The sequence below is a fragment of the Candoia aspera genome, chromosome 13, assembly GCF_035149785.1.
Source record: "Candoia aspera isolate rCanAsp1 chromosome 13, rCanAsp1.hap2, whole genome shotgun sequence".
Lineage (NCBI taxonomy): Eukaryota > Metazoa > Chordata > Lepidosauria > Squamata > Boidae > Candoia > Candoia aspera.
Window position 1 is genome coordinate 22711859 of NC_086165.1, and position 18476 is coordinate 22730334.

The window sequence follows — 18476 nt, forward strand, 5'->3', positions numbered from 1 at the left end:
CAAGCAGCAGCTCCAACCCCACTTCTGCACCTCCCTGAACACCCCAGGAGAAGGAAGCAGCACCAAATATTCAGTTGGGGGGGCTATGGAGGGAGCGGATTAAGAGGTGAGATGCATGCAGTGGCCAGGAGGGCATGGTAACGGCTTTTGGTGAACTCTTCCACCCCAAAAGCCACCTGCTGCCTTGACCCTGGCAGGCTGGCAATGGCATACGGAGGCAGGAGGAGGGGGGGGCAAGGGCCCAACTGCAGGGTCCTAAGAAGAGCCCGTCCGACCCTGCCTCCTGTTCCCCTCCCAGACTGGAGATGTTGCCACATACCAAGTCAGCAAGCCTGGAGGGAAGGCAGGAAGTAAGGCTGGCCTTGACCAAAGGCCTGAGGGGGCAGCATGGGCTAGGACGGCAGAAGTGGAGGAGCGACATCCAGCCCTCTCTCTGCAGAGAGCATCTGATTTCCAAGAGCTGCTTATTACTCCACACTAGATGTCTTCTGATTCAGAACAAGGCACTTAGTTTTACAGCCTTGCTGTCCCATGATGCCCAAACAAAGCATTACAAAGCTACATTCGGTTCCTCTTATTCTGAAGAAGGCAGGAGATCAACGGGGCCGTCTAGATCTAGGAAAGATGCATGCCTTGCTTGAGATTCCTCAGTGGTGGATGGAACCATTCCACATGATGGAACCATGGTTGTCACACCCAGACAAATCCAGAAAGTCAAAAGGGTTTAAAATCCTCCTGAGCCTGGATGGATTCCTGCTCCAGTTGACTCAACCCACTGACAGAGCAATACATTCAGAACTACCTTTTCAGCTTTCCCCCCCAGCAGTTTAACTGGTCATTTGTGGGAACACCAATTTCTGTGGACTGCTAGGCAGGGCGCTCTCATTACTTGGACACACGTTATTGTTTGGGCTGAGAGACTACTTCAGAGAAGCAAATGCTGCTCGGCCCGGTGTCTGGCTCTGCTGGAGCTCTTCCTCTAGGGCTTGGAAGACCGTACGTATCCCAGGGTGGGCAAGAAAAGCGTACGCAGGTCAATAAATCTGTCCCTGGTTCTTATCCTGGCTCACTGGCAGCCATTAAGGAACCCAGTTCTCTTCTTAAGAACATCTCAAACATAGGCTGATTCATCCTGATTCGGGGGCCATGTAGAGAAGCCTTCGGGCATCCGTTATGCTCCTTCATCTTCTCACTCCACCCTTCCATAGAAATGGACCAAAACAGTTGCCCCATTACGTTGCTTGATAGACACAGATGGGCCCCTTCTGGCCCCGAGATGCAAAAAAAAAAAAAAAAAAGCACAGGAACAGGGGAGAACCTTTGTTCCCTCCAGCACTGGGGCCAATGCAGATAACCCCTGCTGCAGTTAGGGCAACCATCGAGAGTCAGGGTAATGCTGCCCAGTTTAGACTGAGTTGAGTTCTCACCCAAGGGGCATCAAGAAGGGGAGATCGTGGAGATCTTGTCAGACCTTCTGTTCTCTGACACTCTCCTCTTGGGGCCTTAGTGGGGCTCAGGCCATGCCAAGGCTTCTTTTGCTGACATCCTGACTTGCACCTTAGCTCCATATCCACCTTCCCTTTTGAGGTGGCTAGAAGACAATGCCCCTGCCCCTGGCAATCCCTAACTCTTCAGCTTCAAGCCACATCTTCACAATTGCTTCATTACACAGGAAATATCTGGACTCACTTTGTGGACACTCAGGCTCAGTGTTGGCCCTGAAACACAACAGGCTCCTGGTTTAGAAATCAAGCCAAACTAGCCCAGGCTTCCACTGTGACCCACCTGAGGGACACTAGAATTTGGGGGAGGAAGGGGAGGACGTTACCATTTGCAGAATCTCTTCCAGGGTAATCTGGTTGTCTCCTGGATCATCCTGGGTCAAGGTCCTGGGATGCAAAGCGGAAATGGAGAATTGCAGCAAGTGAGTTTCCCAGTGGTCACTCCGGGTGAAGACTCCCCAGCCAGGAATTAACTGCTTCAGTTTATTCTGGGGAAGGGCTGTGTGTTAAGCTGCCTGGAAGTAGACGGTTTCTGTACTCATGACAGTTTCTCTGGCTCTAAACGTCTCCACCCAGTGCCGCAGTGACCAGCACCAGTCCTGAGCTAAGGGCCCAATGATCCTGCAGCAGGTAGGGCACCCAGTGCCCGGGGCCAGCTTAGTCCCACACAGTGCCCCTCCCCTGGCTTGGATCGGGACCGGTAGGATGATTCTGCCTTTTGTGACCCTTCATGACCTGCCTTATGATATTGCCAGCGGCTTTTCTCTCTTGAGTCAGGAGCTCTGGGTCGTGCATCACTTCCTCCAGAAAGCCGATCACTTTGTACTTCAGTTCCTCATTAGTTTCAAAGTCCTATCAAAAGAATATTTTTCACAAGCCATAAGGAAGCCCAGCCAGTCTGGCAACCACCACCTCCTTCAGCCTGGGGGCTCCGAACACGAATGGAGGCTTTCCCTGACGAGACAAGCCGTACCTGGGCATGCTTGGAGACCCAGTGTCTCAGGACGTTGAGCACCCGGTTGGTAGCCGCTCTCCTGATCACAAACTCTTTATCGCTGTTCCTTTGGTCAGGAGGGAAGCCTGCACAGCAAGGGCGGCGCACGAGTTAGCTTGGGGACCTGCCCTGGAGTGAGTCTGGCTCCACAGGGCCAGGCAGGATCAGCGAGGGGCCCTGGCCTTGCTGGCCTGCCCTGCCCCACCCTGCCCCTTGGAGGGCCCCGGAGGACAGCCCCGGTGACCGCCTTGCCTCCCCGCGCAGGGCTGCAGCTCTTCCGGGGCTCCCCAGAGGGTCCGCGGGGCCAGGGAAAGGGAGGAACGACCTGGCCCAGAGGAGCCTTCCTCTCCCCCCACCTGGGCTGGCCAGAGACATTCTGCGGTACTTCTCTTTGGTTGGGGTACCCTCGTTGGCTCCTGCGGTGGCGATGGCAAACGCGGAGGCGGCCGAGAGCGCGCTGCTGCGGCTGTTCTCCAGCTCCCGGCAAGACGTCATCACCACTCCGTTGTTATAGGAGAATAGAGGGAACTCTGGGCCAGGGCGAGACGGTTCGTGGGGCTGATCCGCTTCCGCTACCTCTCCCGCGGGCCTCCCTGTGCGGGCCAGAAGCCCCTGCTGCCTCGGGGAAACCGCAGCCCAGGCAACAGGCCCGTCCAGTTCCCATGAGGCCTGCTCCGGAAGGGGGCCCATTGCGCCCACAGAGGCCGGCCAGCACCACCCGTGGACACCGCCTGTCGCAGCACGCCAGAAACCGACAGTGGACTCTGGCGCCTGTTTTCCTCAGAGCAAAGGCGTGCAAAGGCCGCCTGCCCTTCCCCACAACCCCGCCTCTACCTGAAGAATTCTTGCTTCTGGCCAGTTTCGGCGTTGTGGGGGACTTGGTAGGCGATGCCTCCGGGTCGGCCTCCCCGCCCTGGGCTGCCTCGAAGGCGGACTCTTCTCGGGCGGACTCTTCGGAGCCTGGCGGAAGAAGTGGCCACTTTATGCGTTTCTCCCAAAGGTTCCTGACCAGGCAAGTTGCGGGGGGAGGAGGAGGAGGCCTTTGAAAGGAAGGCGGCCTGAACCCTCCACACTTGTTAGCTTCTCTGTGGTGGCAACAGATTTGCGCAGGGACCCGGAATAGAACCCATCTGCCTGGGTCTGCTCGGGGGGGGGGGCAGCCCCAGCCCCACCCCCCAAGGAATTCACCCAGGCTTCTAATGCAGAAAGCAGCACCCAGGAATCAAAAACCTGCACGATGGCCAGGCCTGCACTGGGGAAGTCTGCAGTCCTGACCTCTGGGTCTTCACAGGCTGGCCCTGTCTCCTGTTTGGAGGTGGGGGCTGCTGTGGGTCCCTTCTGCCAAATCTAGCCCCCAGGGGGTGCCTCACCTGGCACCTTCCCACTAACCCGGGTGTGTGAGGGAAAGAGAGAGCTCTACACCCTGAGCTGCTCTCGGGCTCCTTGACAGCCAGAAGACGGGAGCTGAAGCCATCCCTGCTGGGCCTCCTCCTGGCGGAAGCCGGCCACATGGCTCCTGACCACCCTTTCCCTGCTCTGTACCAGAAGCAATTTACCCGTCTTGTTCAGAAATGCTTCCGCTGCCTTCTCAGCGCTCCCTTCCCCCTCGTCGGGTATTTTGTTGGAGTAGCTGCTGGACACGTAAAGCTTGTTGATGTCCAGGGTGGTTTTGCTGAATGGTGACATGGAGGAGGAACACATACTTGCATGACCATTGGAAGAGCAGCTCAATGCAGCCAGTTCCAGGGCCTTCCCACCTGTGATAATGGGGATATTCAGGGACAGCTTCCTTCTCCGGCTTGGTGAGGATGACTTGGTGATAGACAGAGGGGGTGGGGAGGAAAACTTCCGGTTGGCACGTGGAGACTTTGGTGGCTCTCCATAGAGGAGTTTGGTGTTCTGACTGCTGGCAAACAGAAGCTCCAGGGACCTGGCAGAATACATCCAGGGATAAAGCTGCTTATCACTGTGTAGCATCTCCTTCCTTCTCGGTGCTGCATCCCTTAACGACACACCCGCCTGAAGTTTTCAGATACCAGATGACTTCACATAATCTCCCAAGAGAATAGTGTGGGTGCCAAATCCCATTAGAAAAAAATTACTCAGAATGAGGAAATTCAGAAGGGTGAGGTAAAGGGTCCCCAATTCCCCCAGGTCTGTTGTTGCCATGAGATACAGGTGAATCAACCGAATGGAAGTTTGGATGGAGGATCAGATGCGGAGGTCAGGCAGAGGTGCGGTCACTGAGTGGTTCAGCCACCAGGGAGGTAAGACTCAACGTGTTTTGGATGAGGCCAAGACCAACCCCCCCAGAGATCTGCAACTCGGTGCAGCATTGTCACTTGGGGGAGGCATCAGCAGATTGGCTTTTATCAGCGCAGGCAGGTTCTATGTTCCCCCAAGCCAGAGGTAGCAGGCCATTGTCAGCCATGCAATGGAAGCTTTTCTGAGCTAAGGACTGTAATACACCAGTGGCTCAAAAAGTGTGGCCAGTCCCCTAAGAAGTCCCTGGGTGGGACTCAGCTTATGCCAAGCAGACTTAGGGCTCTTGGTCTTGGGAGGAATCTTTCAGCTAGGTCTTGAGTAGCCAAAGGTTGCCTCTGGGTTTCTGAATATCGTCTAACTTATTACTTACAGAATCTCTGTTCTGCTTTTCTATTAAACATTCAAGGTGTCTTAAATGCAACAATAAAGTTAGTACACGAAAAGGCCTGGATGCCTCCCAGCTGTATTTCTGCCAACAGAGAGTCTGAAGCAAGGCTTTTGGAGAACAGTTGGGCTTGCATGGAAAGAGGGGTTAAAAGGACCTTGGACTGAGCTCAGGAACCAAGTGATTTACACAGTTGGACTCAGCTCTGGATCTTTGACATCTGAAGTGAGGGAGCTGATGAGACATTTTTAGCTGTAGCTCCATCACTCGTGGCCCTTATTCCTCAGGGATGTGAACCTGGCATTGGCCGTGAAGTCCTGCCATTGGCAGGGAAAAGCGTTTCCATTTCTCCAAGCAAGCCAGCACTAGTGTGAGCTGGTTTTTTCATGAACTTTTAGATCACGCTGCTCTACTTGATATGGAATTTGCCCTACCTCTCCTTGGGAAATGATCTTTCCTGGCATTTTAGATGGTTATGTCTTGGCCTGATGTATTTCAAGAGGTCACAAATAGCGAGGAGGCTCCTTGGTTGCTCACATGTCCCACTAAAGCAAGACACCACAGTAATAAAACGTCCCTCAGCCCAGAACATTGCTAATTGCTAACTGCTCTCTTGCTCCATGGCTGCTTTTGGCTCTCCAGGTAAAGAGGAGTTTCAGGTGGCCCCACCTGTGTTCAGCAGCCCACCCACTACTTTCTCCTCTCTGCCTCACCTGCCCATTTTGAGCTCTACCAAACAGGCTTGCAAAGGCTCACCTGGCAGGAATTGCACTGATTGGTTTCTTGTAGATTGTGATCAGCTTGTCCAACACAGTCGTAGCTGTGGTGAAGACCCGGTAAGAGTGCAGGAAGGTATTGAGGAAGTCAATGCTGAGGAACCTCAGGTCTGTCAGTCTTTCCAGGAGGCGCCCCACGCTGGCATAGCGGATCTGGAGGACCTTGCAGGAGTTCATGGTTTTGCTGAATCGAATGTCAACGTCGTCACAGTACAGGCTGGTATCTGACCTGGAAAATTGGGAGGGACAGAGAGAGGCATCATAGCAAATCATGCTCGCCTGTGTAATTGTATCTTTCCAGGCAACCTACAGAAGCCTACCACTGTCTCACTGCCTGAACCACCAAGAGCTGGAGAGAAAACTGGATGGGATGTTTTGGCTTAGAGCCCATATGCGGAACCTCAGCACTCAAAAGAGATTGCCATGATTGCCAGACGAGGGGGAACAGGTTTTTCTAAAGTGTTTCCAGGCTGCTTCTCATTCCAGAAAATCCCAGAGTGGTTTACAGTATTATTAAATAACAGATAATCCAGATATCGTTTATTCATTTATTTCTTTTTAATTTTATTTACTTGCTAGTGAAATCAAGTATAGTTTTTGCTGTCCTCATGTACTTCTGAAGCGCAGTCCACACTGTGCTATTTTCAAAATAGAGCACTTGACCCAGAAGAAGTTGTTTAGCCAACTCCCTGAGTTACGGACAGCTTTGTTGGCACTGAGGCTCTTCTAAATTTGGGGTTGCACCAAAAGTACCCCCAAAAATTCTGGATGAGCGCAACTGCATTCCTTACTTGATCATCTGTGGAACAGTGACTTTTGAATTTTCTTCGAAGGCATTCATCATGAGGCCATTGCATCGTATGTTGTCTACACACTGAAACACAGGGAAAAGAGGTTACCAGAAGCAGGGAGAATAGAAAAGAAAGTGGTTGCACTCTGCTGGTTTTCCCAATGGATCTTTGGGAGACATGTGCATCTTGCAGGTGTTAACTCATTTGATAAGTACTTCCTCTTCCATAAGCGATTCTTCGTCTTTGATTTACTCCAGAAGATGCCTTGCATGTTGAAAAACATTGAAGGGTTCTTCAACTTGGAAGAGCCAGTGTTGGTGGCTCTTCATAGTTTAATGCCTCCTTCCTTACCTGGCTGATGTCGCTGGTCCATGCGGCCTTTTCTTGCCTGGATGATGCCACAAGGATAATGGTGTAAGGTGCACTGTCTTTAGGTTCCACCACAATCTTGAAGTCAAGGTGTTCTGTATCTTGCCCAGATCCTTTTAGTTTATATTTGCGGAGGGAGAGAAAGGATTTAAGAGGACGAAGTGCAGGCAAATGGAAGAGAGTGCGGGGAGAAGGGAAAGGCAAGGAGCAAACTGTGCTGGGGGCTTCAGCCTCCAGCCTGCCAGTCAGGATACGCATTTTGGTCTGCTTAGGGACAGAAGGGCAGCTCCTTCAATACGCAGTGGCCACCCGTGCTCTTCTAGCGTGGCAGGGATGTGGCAGCTGTGCTTGGAGGAAGGGGGCGGGAATAGCTTGGCCTCCCCAGCACCCCCGGGCTCGCGTTTTGCACCAGAGATCAGCTCCCAGTGTTATGAACTGAGGCGCTCTCTGGAATGAAAACCTGTTAGAAGCCTTCACGCAGCGGTGGGAAAAGCCAGTGGCCTTCTCTTATAGGCGCCACTACCTCCCTTAGGGATATGGTCGAGTGGCCCATCAGGCAGCTCTTGCTGGGGCAGAATGGGCCTGAACGGACAGGGACACCTTCGGACTCCCTGCTCCCAGGTGCCCGTCCTGAGCGCCACGGAAGAGGGGTGCACGTGCCCCGACTAAATAGATCAGGCCCACAGAGGGAAAGGGGCGGCTGGCGCAGCAGTGCTGCTGAGGGAACAGGGAAAGAGCAGGAGGTGGCCTTGAGGCCAGAAGCTGGCAGGGCTGCGGGGGGGAGCAGGGCGGGCCATCAGCAAAAGCTGCCCAGGGCTGGGCGGGAGAGGGGCTGCTCTCTGGTACGTACGGTCCTCGTCCGCACTCTCCGTATCTTCCACCAGCGTGCAGTCAATGAGTGAAATCACACCGCCATTCTGGAACAAGCAGGGGGAAGCCCCTCGTATATCCACTGCTCCCGAACTCTCCCACCGCATCCCCCCACCCCATACAGGGGAGACTGTTCCTCCGCCCCACTGCCCCCACCAGGGCACATCGGCATCTGTTCCCTTACACAACATCTAACCCAGACAGTGGGGGAAGTACCCCTTGCTGTGCAGTGGTTTCAGTGTGGATTGTGTGACCTTCAGTATTGGAGGGGGGGAGAAACGGCCCCTGCGTGCCCCAGAGAGGCCCTGCTGCTCGACGCCCTGCCTCTCCCACCTTCGTCAAGTGCAGCTTCCCTCCAGAGCCCCGGGTGCAGATGATCAGGTGCTTGGAGAAGAGGAAGCACTGCCTCTCGCCCTCCTTCCTCAGGGACAGGGAGCCCAGGCGCCCACGCGTCACCTTCCCCTTCTCAGTCATCGGCACCTGGATGAGGGACCCTGCGGGAGAAGACACCCTGCTACCACCGCGCTTGGTCCTGGGGACATTTGTTCCTCTCAAGCACCACAAAAGGCAGCAGGAGAGGGGGACACTGTGCACCCCAAAACAATGCCCTAGGGCTGCAGATTCAGAGAGGGTCTGCATGGATGGGTGAGGACTATAAGCAGAATGGGACCAAAAGCTTCCCACAGGGGGCCCACCTGTCAAGAGCGTGAGTGTGCCGACCCTCCCGTGGGGGGTTCCCAGCTCCTGACATGCAGCAGCAGTGGTTTGTTATCAGAGGAAAGATACAGTTCACCTATCTAGTAGCCCTCAGGCGCCTTTTCCCCATGGATTAATTTCATCCCTTTTAAGGAGAACCGTCATTCGTGAGCATGTTTACCAGGCAGCCCATGAAAGGAATCGGGTTATTCCTGGATGGCCGTCAGGCCTATGGAGGCAGGCTCCATAGTTGTCCTGAATCTCCCACCTCCTCTGGACCAGTCCCTGGGTTCCAGGGTTATCTGAGCGAGAGGAACAGCTAAGCCCCCTCACATCCCCCCTTGTTGTTTGTTCTCCAGGGCTGCCCTTTCCTGGGGCATTTCCAGCTCTTTTCTGAGGTCTGGTGACCAGCGGACAGAGGAAGTGTCCTCTGCAAGGCTCCCGCCATCCCATGAGCTACCTTGTCTTACAAAAGTCTGGCTGGTGTCCAGGAGGATTTCACAGCCTTCAATAATCATCCGTTCAATTGCCAAGTTCTTCCGAATGTTTTCTGTCTCACTGACTTCATCGTGCATTATCCTACACAGGAAGAGACCGGGGCCAGCCTGAAACCAGAACTTTTCTTGCTGGGACTAATGGACAGACAACCAGAAAAGACTTATGGACGATTGTTTTTGTACATGGTAACTGCAGCAAGATTATTATATGCACAAAGATGGAAAGACTCTGAAATACGTTCCACAACGGAGGAATGGTTGGTGAAGATGACAGAATTTGCAGAGATGGCAAAATTAACTTCTTTGATCAGGGAAAAGACAACAACTACATTTGTCAGTGCCTGGAAACCTTTTATGGACTTTTTGCCGAAAACAGAAAGAAAATGAACTTGTGATTTATGGGTTTGATGATTAGAAAGGGTAGATTATGGAAAGAAGGGAGCCACTAAGTAACCTTGAGAGTCAGGATAAAATATAAATGCATTTATAACTGCTGCAAAGATGATCAGAAGCCACTCCTTTATATATTTTTTTCTTTTTCTCTTTTTTCTTTCATTTCCTTCTTATTTACTTATCACTTTTCTTTTTCTTTACTTTTTTCTTTAAATTTGCATTGTTTTTACTTGGCAAAAAACTTCTTTAATAATTTTTTTTAAAAGGAAGAGAGGTGCCCCTATTTGAGAAAGCAAAGGGCTGTTAGAGAACAGCTGAAGAATTCCACTCATGGAAGAACACTGGCTCAAGAGCCAGAGAGTGGTCTTGGGGAATGAGCCATAGAGATTCCCAATGCCCAGAATCCCTAGATGCAACGGGGGCAGCTCTTCTGCGCTGTCCCCTCAAAGAGAAACCTGGGGGCCACGGGCCCCTCTCTGGGCTGAGTGAAGGTGAAGGGCAAGCAGCCACCTGCTATTCTAGGGAGCTGAACTTCCACTTTGGGGCTGGGAAGGCCTCAGTGTGGTTATTGGGCTTGATAAAACTAAAACATCTAGGAAGTTCTTCATACAATCTGAAAGTTTTCAGAAAGCATTTTCCCTCTCTGAAAGGCATTTGAGAAAAAACTTCTCAGCATTTCTAAAATAACATATGTTGCCTTGTCATTATCTGCTTCACACATCTTGTACTCTGTGTCTCTGCTTAAGTGCAGATGGCTGCTTATTTGTCCCGAAGTGATAATTATACAAAAATGCGAGAAATTCAGCATTCCTTAAAGATGATGGCGATCTTCATATCATGGGGAAACCATTTCTCGGATCTGCTTCACCAACCTTGTGTCCTCCAAATACCCTGAACTTTAGTTCCTGCAAGACCAAGTTATGGGAACTGTAGTCCAACCTATCAGGAGTTGGAGGGCACCAGTCAGGAAATGGGTCTTGAGTTATTGTTATTGCATTGTTGTGTCTAAAACACGTAACTCTCATGAAGATCAGCACCAAAACTCTGGACAGTGTACACAATTTCAGAGTAGGAACACTTGGGGTCAGGAGTTGGGGCATGATCCCCTCCCCGACTGTGGAAATACAAGTGGATGTTAATGTCATAAAAGGTATAGTAAGGGGGTTGCTTCATCTAGCAGAACTTCTCAAATGTTTTGTTTGCAGCTCAGAAAGGTGAGGCAGAGACTAGGATGAGTTTCTGTAATGGTATGTGGGAATGACCTTGGGAGACAAGGGGAAGAGATGCTGTCTAGGGAACAGTCAGATAAGAGAGGGCATAGCCTGCAGCCATATAATGGGCAGGGCAAGAAACTCAGAAAGGACCTTCCTTAGTTTCTCGGGCTGTAAAGGAGATGGCAGAAGATAGGTACTTTCAAACTTGCAAGACTGATGTCAGCCTTCTCAAGTAGACCAGGCAGGAAACACGACCAGATGAGCTAATTCTACTTTATTGTAAGGCTACATTGACAGAATCTTGCAAGTCTGAAAGTACAAATCTCCCACCGTCTCTTTTACAGCCTGAGAAGTTAGGGAGGGTCCTTTCTGAGTTTGTTTCTCTGCCCTTTATGCAGCTGCGGGCTATGCCCTCTCTTATCTGACCGTTCCCTAGGCAGCGTCTCTTCCCCCTTTCCCCAAGGTCATTCCCATGTACCATTACAGTTTCTTTGCAATGGGCTTTCTCATCCCTTCCTGCAGGGGTGGGTGCTGAGAGGGCACTGGGGCTGCAAGAGGGCCTATTGGAGCTGCCCACAGTTCTGCCTCCCCCCTCCCTGCAAGGCAGCAATCGGCCCTTCTGACCTGGAGAGCTCCTCCAGCTTGGACTTGGCATAATCTAGGCTGTTCCTCTCCACATGCTCATGGGGTGTGTGGGCCAGCAGCTCGTGCAGCGTTAGGATGTACCTGGGGATCTGGGTGAAGACACAAGAGAGAAGAGAACCCAGAGACCAAGTTGGTGTTTTGCCTTACCTAGCAAGGCAACCGAAACTTCAGGAAGCATGCCCCAGTTTGGCTGAAGCATTTGTCTCCAGCCTTCAGTTCAGCATTTCCAGGATTCTTTACAACGGCTAAAAACGTGGATTTCTTCAGGTGCCCCCCATGAGTTGACTGGTTCATATTAATACTTACATTGCCTGAACCTCTTGTTCCTGCCCCCCAGCTTGAGAGGTGACACTTTGACCCTGCAGCTTGGAGGGTTCAAAACAGCCTCACCTGAAACATGGGGTACGTCAGGAAGGTCTCCAGCGTCCGCTCTTCACAGTCCGGTTTGGCCTCATAATGCTTCAGCAGCTTATCAAAATCCCGGTTCTGCTTGCAGTGAGCCAGGATCTGCAGGCTGTACTGGTGGTTCCGAACAAACTCCTGGTAGATGTTGAGCATTGGCAAGAGGATGTCGAAGAGGTCAGCTGTGGGCAAAGGCAAATAGGCAGTGAATGGCAGGGCTGGGGGAGGCAGGCAGCAGGGCTTGTCCACTGCCGGGGGGAGACCTTGCTTGCAAGGGCAGGGCGCCTGCCGCCCCGAATGGGTCCATTCACATTTTCTAAAAATCAACTCGTGGGGTGGCAACTAGGACCAGGCTTGTAGCGAGGAGCTTCAGATGACCTAATGCCCCTCCCGGCCACTCTTTGGGCTGATTTTCCCTGGGACCCCAGCCCAGGTGGAAAAAGTGAGCCACCCCCCCGCCCCCGGCATGCTACCATCCCAATCCGGATCCCCCTTTCTCTGTCCTGTGGAAATGTGACACGGTTTGGCCTTACCTGAGGAGGGACAGGTCAGGTGTTTGGACTGAGGACGGCCATGGTGGGGGCAGACCCCCTTTCTAGAGGAAAGTGGTCTAAAGTGCCCTGAGTCTAAAGGGGTCTAAAGTGCCCTGAGAACTGCCCTGAGACCCCCTGCCCTGAGAACCGACCCTCTCCTACTTTAGCACCAACAAGGGTATGCTGAATAAGACATTCGGACAGACTTCCCAGACAGGCCCACCGAATTTGGAAGCTGCAAAGAAGGAAAGGAAAAGGAGGGGAGGGGAACCCTCAGCCAAAGGGCTGCTGGCGAACCCTTCATGACTCCCACCTCCCTTGAAGCCTTTCTTCCACCCTGGTACAGCAGAATGGGGCGAGGGTGGAGGGACATGCAAAGGAGCCTGGAGGTGACAGGCAGGGACCCTCCCCACGCCTGCTGAAGCACCGTGATAGGCTCATGATGACATGGGCAGGAAAATGGGGGGGGGGGGCGGGATCATTCTGCTTATGACGTGCAACACATTTAAAATCAGGGCAGCAACATTTGGCAGTGACTGGAACAGGCCCAGCACAGGCAGGCAAGATGGAGCAGCAAACATCCTGCCAGCATCGTCTTCTCCTGACCAGTCTGAGGAGGCATGGAAGGCACTTTGACTCAGTGGGGGGAACGGACCGCCATGTGCATAGCCACCTAGAGCCCAAAGGGCATCATCTGCACACAAGGGGCAGGAGCCCTGAGTCTGGGGGAAACCCAAGATTTGGAAAGTACAACAGATCTTGGCCACACACCTGACTGGCGGAGGGGGAATCTCCCTTCCCCAGACCAGTTCAGTGCATACTCAGAAACGCTCAGCTTGCCTGAGATGGCAGCCTGGCTATGGGGTGGGTGGGGGGCGTGTGCAAAGGGAACGGCGAATCCCCCCCAACAGCGTGGATGTCTGGAAACCCGAACCACTGCGCTTTGCTGCAGGTCCTACTCCTTTGGTTAAATCGGGAACTGAATAAACAACAAAATCCATTACACTCACCAAGCACCAAGGTTGGCCAGCTAGAGATGCGTGCTTTTAAGCCCTGGTAAAAGATCTGGTGTAAAAACATGATGGTCTCACTGAAAGAGAAAGACATTTGGGCCAGGAAGTTAGGAACTGGAAACCCAGCACCAGGGAGTGATCCGTTTGGCTCACTGCCAATGGGAACTAATTTTGCTGTGAAGAAAATGCCAATTGCCAGCAGACTTTTCATTAGCATGTGGCAGAGGAGGATGTGGGGTAGGACTGTTTTTCCTCACCCGGCTCTTTGCACTGGCCTTCTGAACAAGAAGAAAATGATTCCCAAATCATAAAGACTGGGAGAGCAGCCAATCACGGGACCTTACATCACCTGCTTACTATTTGGGGAAGTAGCGGAGTGTTACAAACAGATCCAATGTGCCACAGATTAATGGATCCTTTTCCACCCCTCCATAGAATCACAGAATTGTAGACTGGGAAGGAGCAATTAAAGCCACTTGTTCCAGCTCCTGCTTTGTGCAGGAATCCAGATTAATGATCAATTTCAGAAAGCAGTGAATGCTCCACTTACGTTCATCCCAGGAAGCGGAGCCCCCTGCCTCCATTATTGGCTTCACTATCAAACTGCTCACATGTTTAGGAAGTTCAGCTGGAATCTGCCTTTCTGGAACATAAATCCATTATTTCATATCCTGTCACCCTGGGAGTGATAGAAGTCTCGGCCTTCTTCGGAGAGAACTCCTTAGAGATACTCGGAAGAGAATCACGTTATTACTTCTCCATCTCTCTTCCAAAGGCTGATCTGACTGTGTTTGTAGCTGCCGCAGGGGGTGGGGGGTTGATGGCTTTTTTATATTGTGGATTTTAGTTTTGTAAGCTGCCTGGAATCGCTGTGTGAGTTGGGCGGCCATATAAATTTATTAAATAAACAATAAACAAACAAACAAACAAACAGTTCAGGTCTTGCGGCCTCCAAACAGACTTGGAAGGCACCAGCTGAATTCAATCCCTTTTCTGCTCATTCCCTGCTCCCAGACTCCTGAGCAAGACTGTTCCCCCTTAGCATTTGACAGCAGCTGGACAGGAGTGGGACACATCTGGCAAAGCTGTTGATTTTTAATAGCTTTCACTCCACAGTTCTCTCACCTGGTTTCCCTGTATTTTTAAAAGCCAAGAGGCATCCAACGGCCTGGCCTTTGGAGGGGCTTCACGACCTTTGCAAGCGACATTAAAAGCTGTGGCTTTTCTCAGCCAGATTCCGTCCTGCTTCGTTCCAACTCACCTGTTCAGGAAGATGCTGCTGACGTCGTCATGCGTGATGGGGGGCTTTTTGGAACTGGCAGCCATTCTCAGTGGGCGCAGGAAGTTGTTGACAAGGATGTGCAACTGCTGCACATACTCCGCTTCGGCTTCCAACATGCTGAAGACCACCTGGTTCCTCTTCCGCATGCTGTCAGCATGAGGGGAGCGGATGTAATCCTGGATGATGGTCTTCCACTTCCTTCTGCACAACCATCCCCGGAGAAAACTCTGGACCTGTTTTCAGAGAGGGAATTCTGGATTATTGACTGTCAAATGCAAACCCAGATACTTCCCGGAATCTATTATCTGGCAGCCACATTCCTTCCACAGGAAATCTTCTTTGCATTCAGTGTCTTGAAATTATTTTTTGTTTTTGAACAGTGATCAAAGCCTTGGATTATTTTCATCAATTGACTTACTGCAGTTTATGGTTCTGTGTTGGTTAATATTGCATCATCTGAGTAATATTTAAGCTTATACTCCTCTCCATGGATTTTGAAGCTAGGAATTCATTTGTCGCCTTGAATCTTTTCTGCCAATATTTCTACAGCAATGATCAATAATAGGGGAGAGAGTGGGAATCCTTGCCTAGCACCCTCACTTATTGGAAAGTCTGTGGAAAAACCTCCATTGGCCATCATTTTTGCCATTTGCCATTGGGACCTACTTTTAACCCAGGCTTCGAACTCTTCTTCAGGATTTATTTTCTTCAATATTGCAAGTAAAAATGGCCACTGCAGGTTATCAAAACTTTTTCTCCATCTAGGAAGATTAGTGCTGCCTTTTTTGTTATTATTAATATAGTCTGTTGTATTAATTATAAACCTGACATTGTCCTTAATGTTCCTCTTATGTTCCTCTCTGGAATATTAACTTTTGATCAATATTTCTTTAGTCAGTCAGCTAATATTGTTGTAAACATTAACAGCATATATTCACAACAGAAGTCTAACAAAATTTAAGCAAGAATGGCTTCCATACATATTATATACTACACAGCAAGTCAAATATAAGTATCTAGAGTATAGTTTTTAAAGGGAAAAAGAACTGAATAAAGAATTGAAATCACACAGAAAAAATTAAATGTCTATAAATATTGTACAGTACCTTAGTCAGAGTACAATAAAAGGGCAGTTGGAAACTAATATTTGTCTACATTTTTAGTAGTTTTGTCCTTTTTTTTACTATATTCTTAAACAACAAATAGTAGAGATTTTGACACTTCGCTCAGAGATTTGAATTCTTACATTATTAAAATAATTTAAAGTACTTAAATGTAATTTAAAGTTTTTATGGTTATTTTTTGTTCACTTATCTAATACGAACTCCTCAAACCCTTTGTATTAGAAGATTTGGGTTCTTCCTGAACAGCCCTGTTGGGATGAGGGTGAGGGGCCATCTTTGGTGGGACAGACAGGGGGGGGGGGCACATGGGAGCCTGAGCCTGGGCAGCACTCAGGGAAGACACTTGGGCATCTTCATGCCACCCCTGCTTCCAGCTCAGTTCTCATGCTGTGAGCTGGGTTTCCAAGGGCTCCAACCGCTTCTATTTAACCCCAGCCCATCTGTAACAAGACCTTCCTCATCCAGGATTTGATTATGGAGCAGGGGCAGACCTGGCCTGGGTCAGGGAGGAAGGAGGAGTTCTTGCCTTGGATATCTGCCCACCCAGTTCCAGGCCTGGCATCAACCACAGTCCTAGAGCAGAGGAGGGTGGTGGCTGTTGCCTTCTGCAAGGATCTGTTGGCATCAAGAGGTGCTACTCCGCAACCAGATGTGAGACCTTGTTGAGCCAGATGGGCTTGCTGCTTTGTACCACTCCCCTGCTACACAGCTACCTCCCTGCCAGAGTTGCTCAACCTGATTCCTGGGGTGGCAGTGGTGCATCCCCGTCGCCTAGCACTCCCTCAGCAGAGGTCAGGAGCGGCCCAGGATTTCATGGCTGTCGTGATAACCGTGGACACTGATCGAGGGTTCAGTGCACGTGGTAGATCACACATTGGGTCTGATTTGAAAGTGGAAAGCACTGAAATTTGCCCCTTGTCAGGATAGTTCACTCTCTAATTGCTGCAGTGCGATTCCCCCTCCACAGTGGGGAAGGACCTATTGGATTGGTCCACCCAGATGCCTAATGGAAGCTGTTGGTTTTCAGAGGGCTGTTCCCAAGGATCCGGTGAGCAGCTTGGCCAAGGCTCTGGTTGCCCTATGGAATAAAGGGCATTTGACGCCATGTTGCTCCAGTGAGCCTCTCCCCACTGCAGCTCCATGGCTTACAAAGGAGTTCAAAGAGATGACATGGCAGCAGAGACAGCTGGCATGTTGCTGGAGGAAGCCCTGGATCATGTCTGGCCAGACACCGGTATGAGCTCGAGCTTGAGTCTGCCCATTGGCAATTCCAGTTGCAGAAGAGCAACCTTTGTCACTCTTCCTGGGTCTGCCAAGTGCTGCCCCATGGCCCTTTCTAAGTTGTTCCCTCGTTTAGGGAAGGAAGTTAGCCAAGACCATCTGAAAGGCCGCTCTGGAGAATTTTCACAGCATTTGGTGGGCAAAAACACTCAGATGCAGGATAAGTGGATCCCAGCAGGGCAGTGGGGTCATGTCTTACGAAATGATCATTTGAGTCTGAGTCTTGAGGAAGTGAATAGAGCCTTCCACAGTGTTCGTTCTGTCGCCTTTCAATTGAATTCAACCTCTAGTGATCGTTTAAGGCCTCCTGTGAGGTGGCAGGAAGCTGCATCTGAACAGTAATGGGGAGGAGGGGTTGGCCATCTCCAAGGAGGCAGCGGCAGGCTCCCCTGCTCAGGACGCCTTCCTTCAGTCCAACTTTTTTTTTAACTGATTTTTGTTAAAGAAGTCTTTTTACCAAGTAAAAACAATACAAATTTAAAGAAAAAAGAAAGCAAAGTAAAAGAAAAGTGGTAAGTGAATAGAAATGAAAGAAAAAAGATTAAGTAAAAAAGAAAAAAGAAATAAAGAAGTGGCTTCCAAACTTCTTTACAGCAGTTATAAATGCATTTATATTTTATCCTCTCTCTCTTAAGGTTACAGTACATCATGGCTCCCTTCTTTCCATATTCTACCCTTTCTAATCAACAAACCTATAAATCACAAGTTCATTTTTTTCCTTTTTCAGCAAAAAGTCCATAAAGAGTTTCCAGTCACCCTCAGTCCAACTTTGGACAATTATAGGCCTGTTTCCAACCTTCCTTTTCTTGGAAAGGTTATGGAGAACGTGGTGGCCCTACAACTGCAAGAAGACCCGAGAGGAAGCAGATTTTTCGGACCCTAGCCACTCGGGATTCAGGCTTGGCAACCGCACGGAAGCTGCATTGGTTCTGCCTGTGAATGACACCTGGAGAGACTGGGGTGAGGGGACTGCGACCCTCCTGGTCGTCCTTGATCTCTCAGCAGCTTTGGACACCATTCACTGCGATATTCTTTTGGACCATCTCTGCAGGATGGGGGGGCACTGTTTTGCAACAGCTCTCTTTCTTCCTGAAGGGTCAGATACAGTTGGTGGTGGGAGAGGAGAGATCGACCGGAGACCTCTACTCTGTGAAGCACTTCAGGGGTTTCTCCTCTCCCTACTCCTCCTTAACATCTATATGAAGCCACTTGGGGAGGTCATCCACTGGCACGTGGTCCAGTGTCATCAATATGCTAATGTTACCCAGCTGTACACCTAGCCTGTGGGCCAAACAGATGACATGGTGGAAGTGCTGGCCCAGTGCTGGCCTGGAGTTTATTAGGGTCCACGTGGGGAGGAGCAGACTCCAACTGAATCCCTCCAAGACAAAGTGACTTTGGATTTGTGGACCTAACAATTCCAGGGAAATTCCATCTTTGGCTT

The 18476-nt window shown here is 50.6% G+C and overlaps 1 protein-coding gene across 1 annotated transcript in view; it reads right to left on the reverse strand.

Moving 5' to 3' along the window:
- Positions 1 to 18476, reverse strand: part of RASGRF1 (Ras protein specific guanine nucleotide releasing factor 1) — a 60768-nt gene that overhangs the window by 11545 nt on the left and 30747 nt on the right. Inside the window, exons 5-20 of the mRNA XM_063314222.1 lie at positions 14607 to 14860; positions 13343 to 13422; positions 11788 to 11981; positions 11377 to 11486; positions 9109 to 9227; positions 8286 to 8446; positions 7933 to 7999; positions 7065 to 7195; positions 6714 to 6796; positions 5903 to 6151; positions 4053 to 4426; positions 3331 to 3456; positions 2853 to 3026; positions 2476 to 2582; positions 2242 to 2354; positions 1829 to 1889 (exon numbers count right to left, since the gene is read on the reverse strand). Of these exons, the coding sequence (XP_063170292.1) occupies positions 1829 to 1889; positions 2242 to 2354; positions 2476 to 2582; positions 2853 to 3026; positions 3331 to 3456; positions 4053 to 4426; positions 5903 to 6151; positions 6714 to 6796; positions 7065 to 7195; positions 7933 to 7999; positions 8286 to 8446; positions 9109 to 9227; positions 11377 to 11486; positions 11788 to 11981; positions 13343 to 13422; positions 14607 to 14860 (2403 nt within the window). The remainder of the gene's footprint in view (positions 1 to 1828; positions 1890 to 2241; positions 2355 to 2475; positions 2583 to 2852; positions 3027 to 3330; positions 3457 to 4052; positions 4427 to 5902; positions 6152 to 6713; positions 6797 to 7064; positions 7196 to 7932; positions 8000 to 8285; positions 8447 to 9108; positions 9228 to 11376; positions 11487 to 11787; positions 11982 to 13342; positions 13423 to 14606; positions 14861 to 18476) is intronic.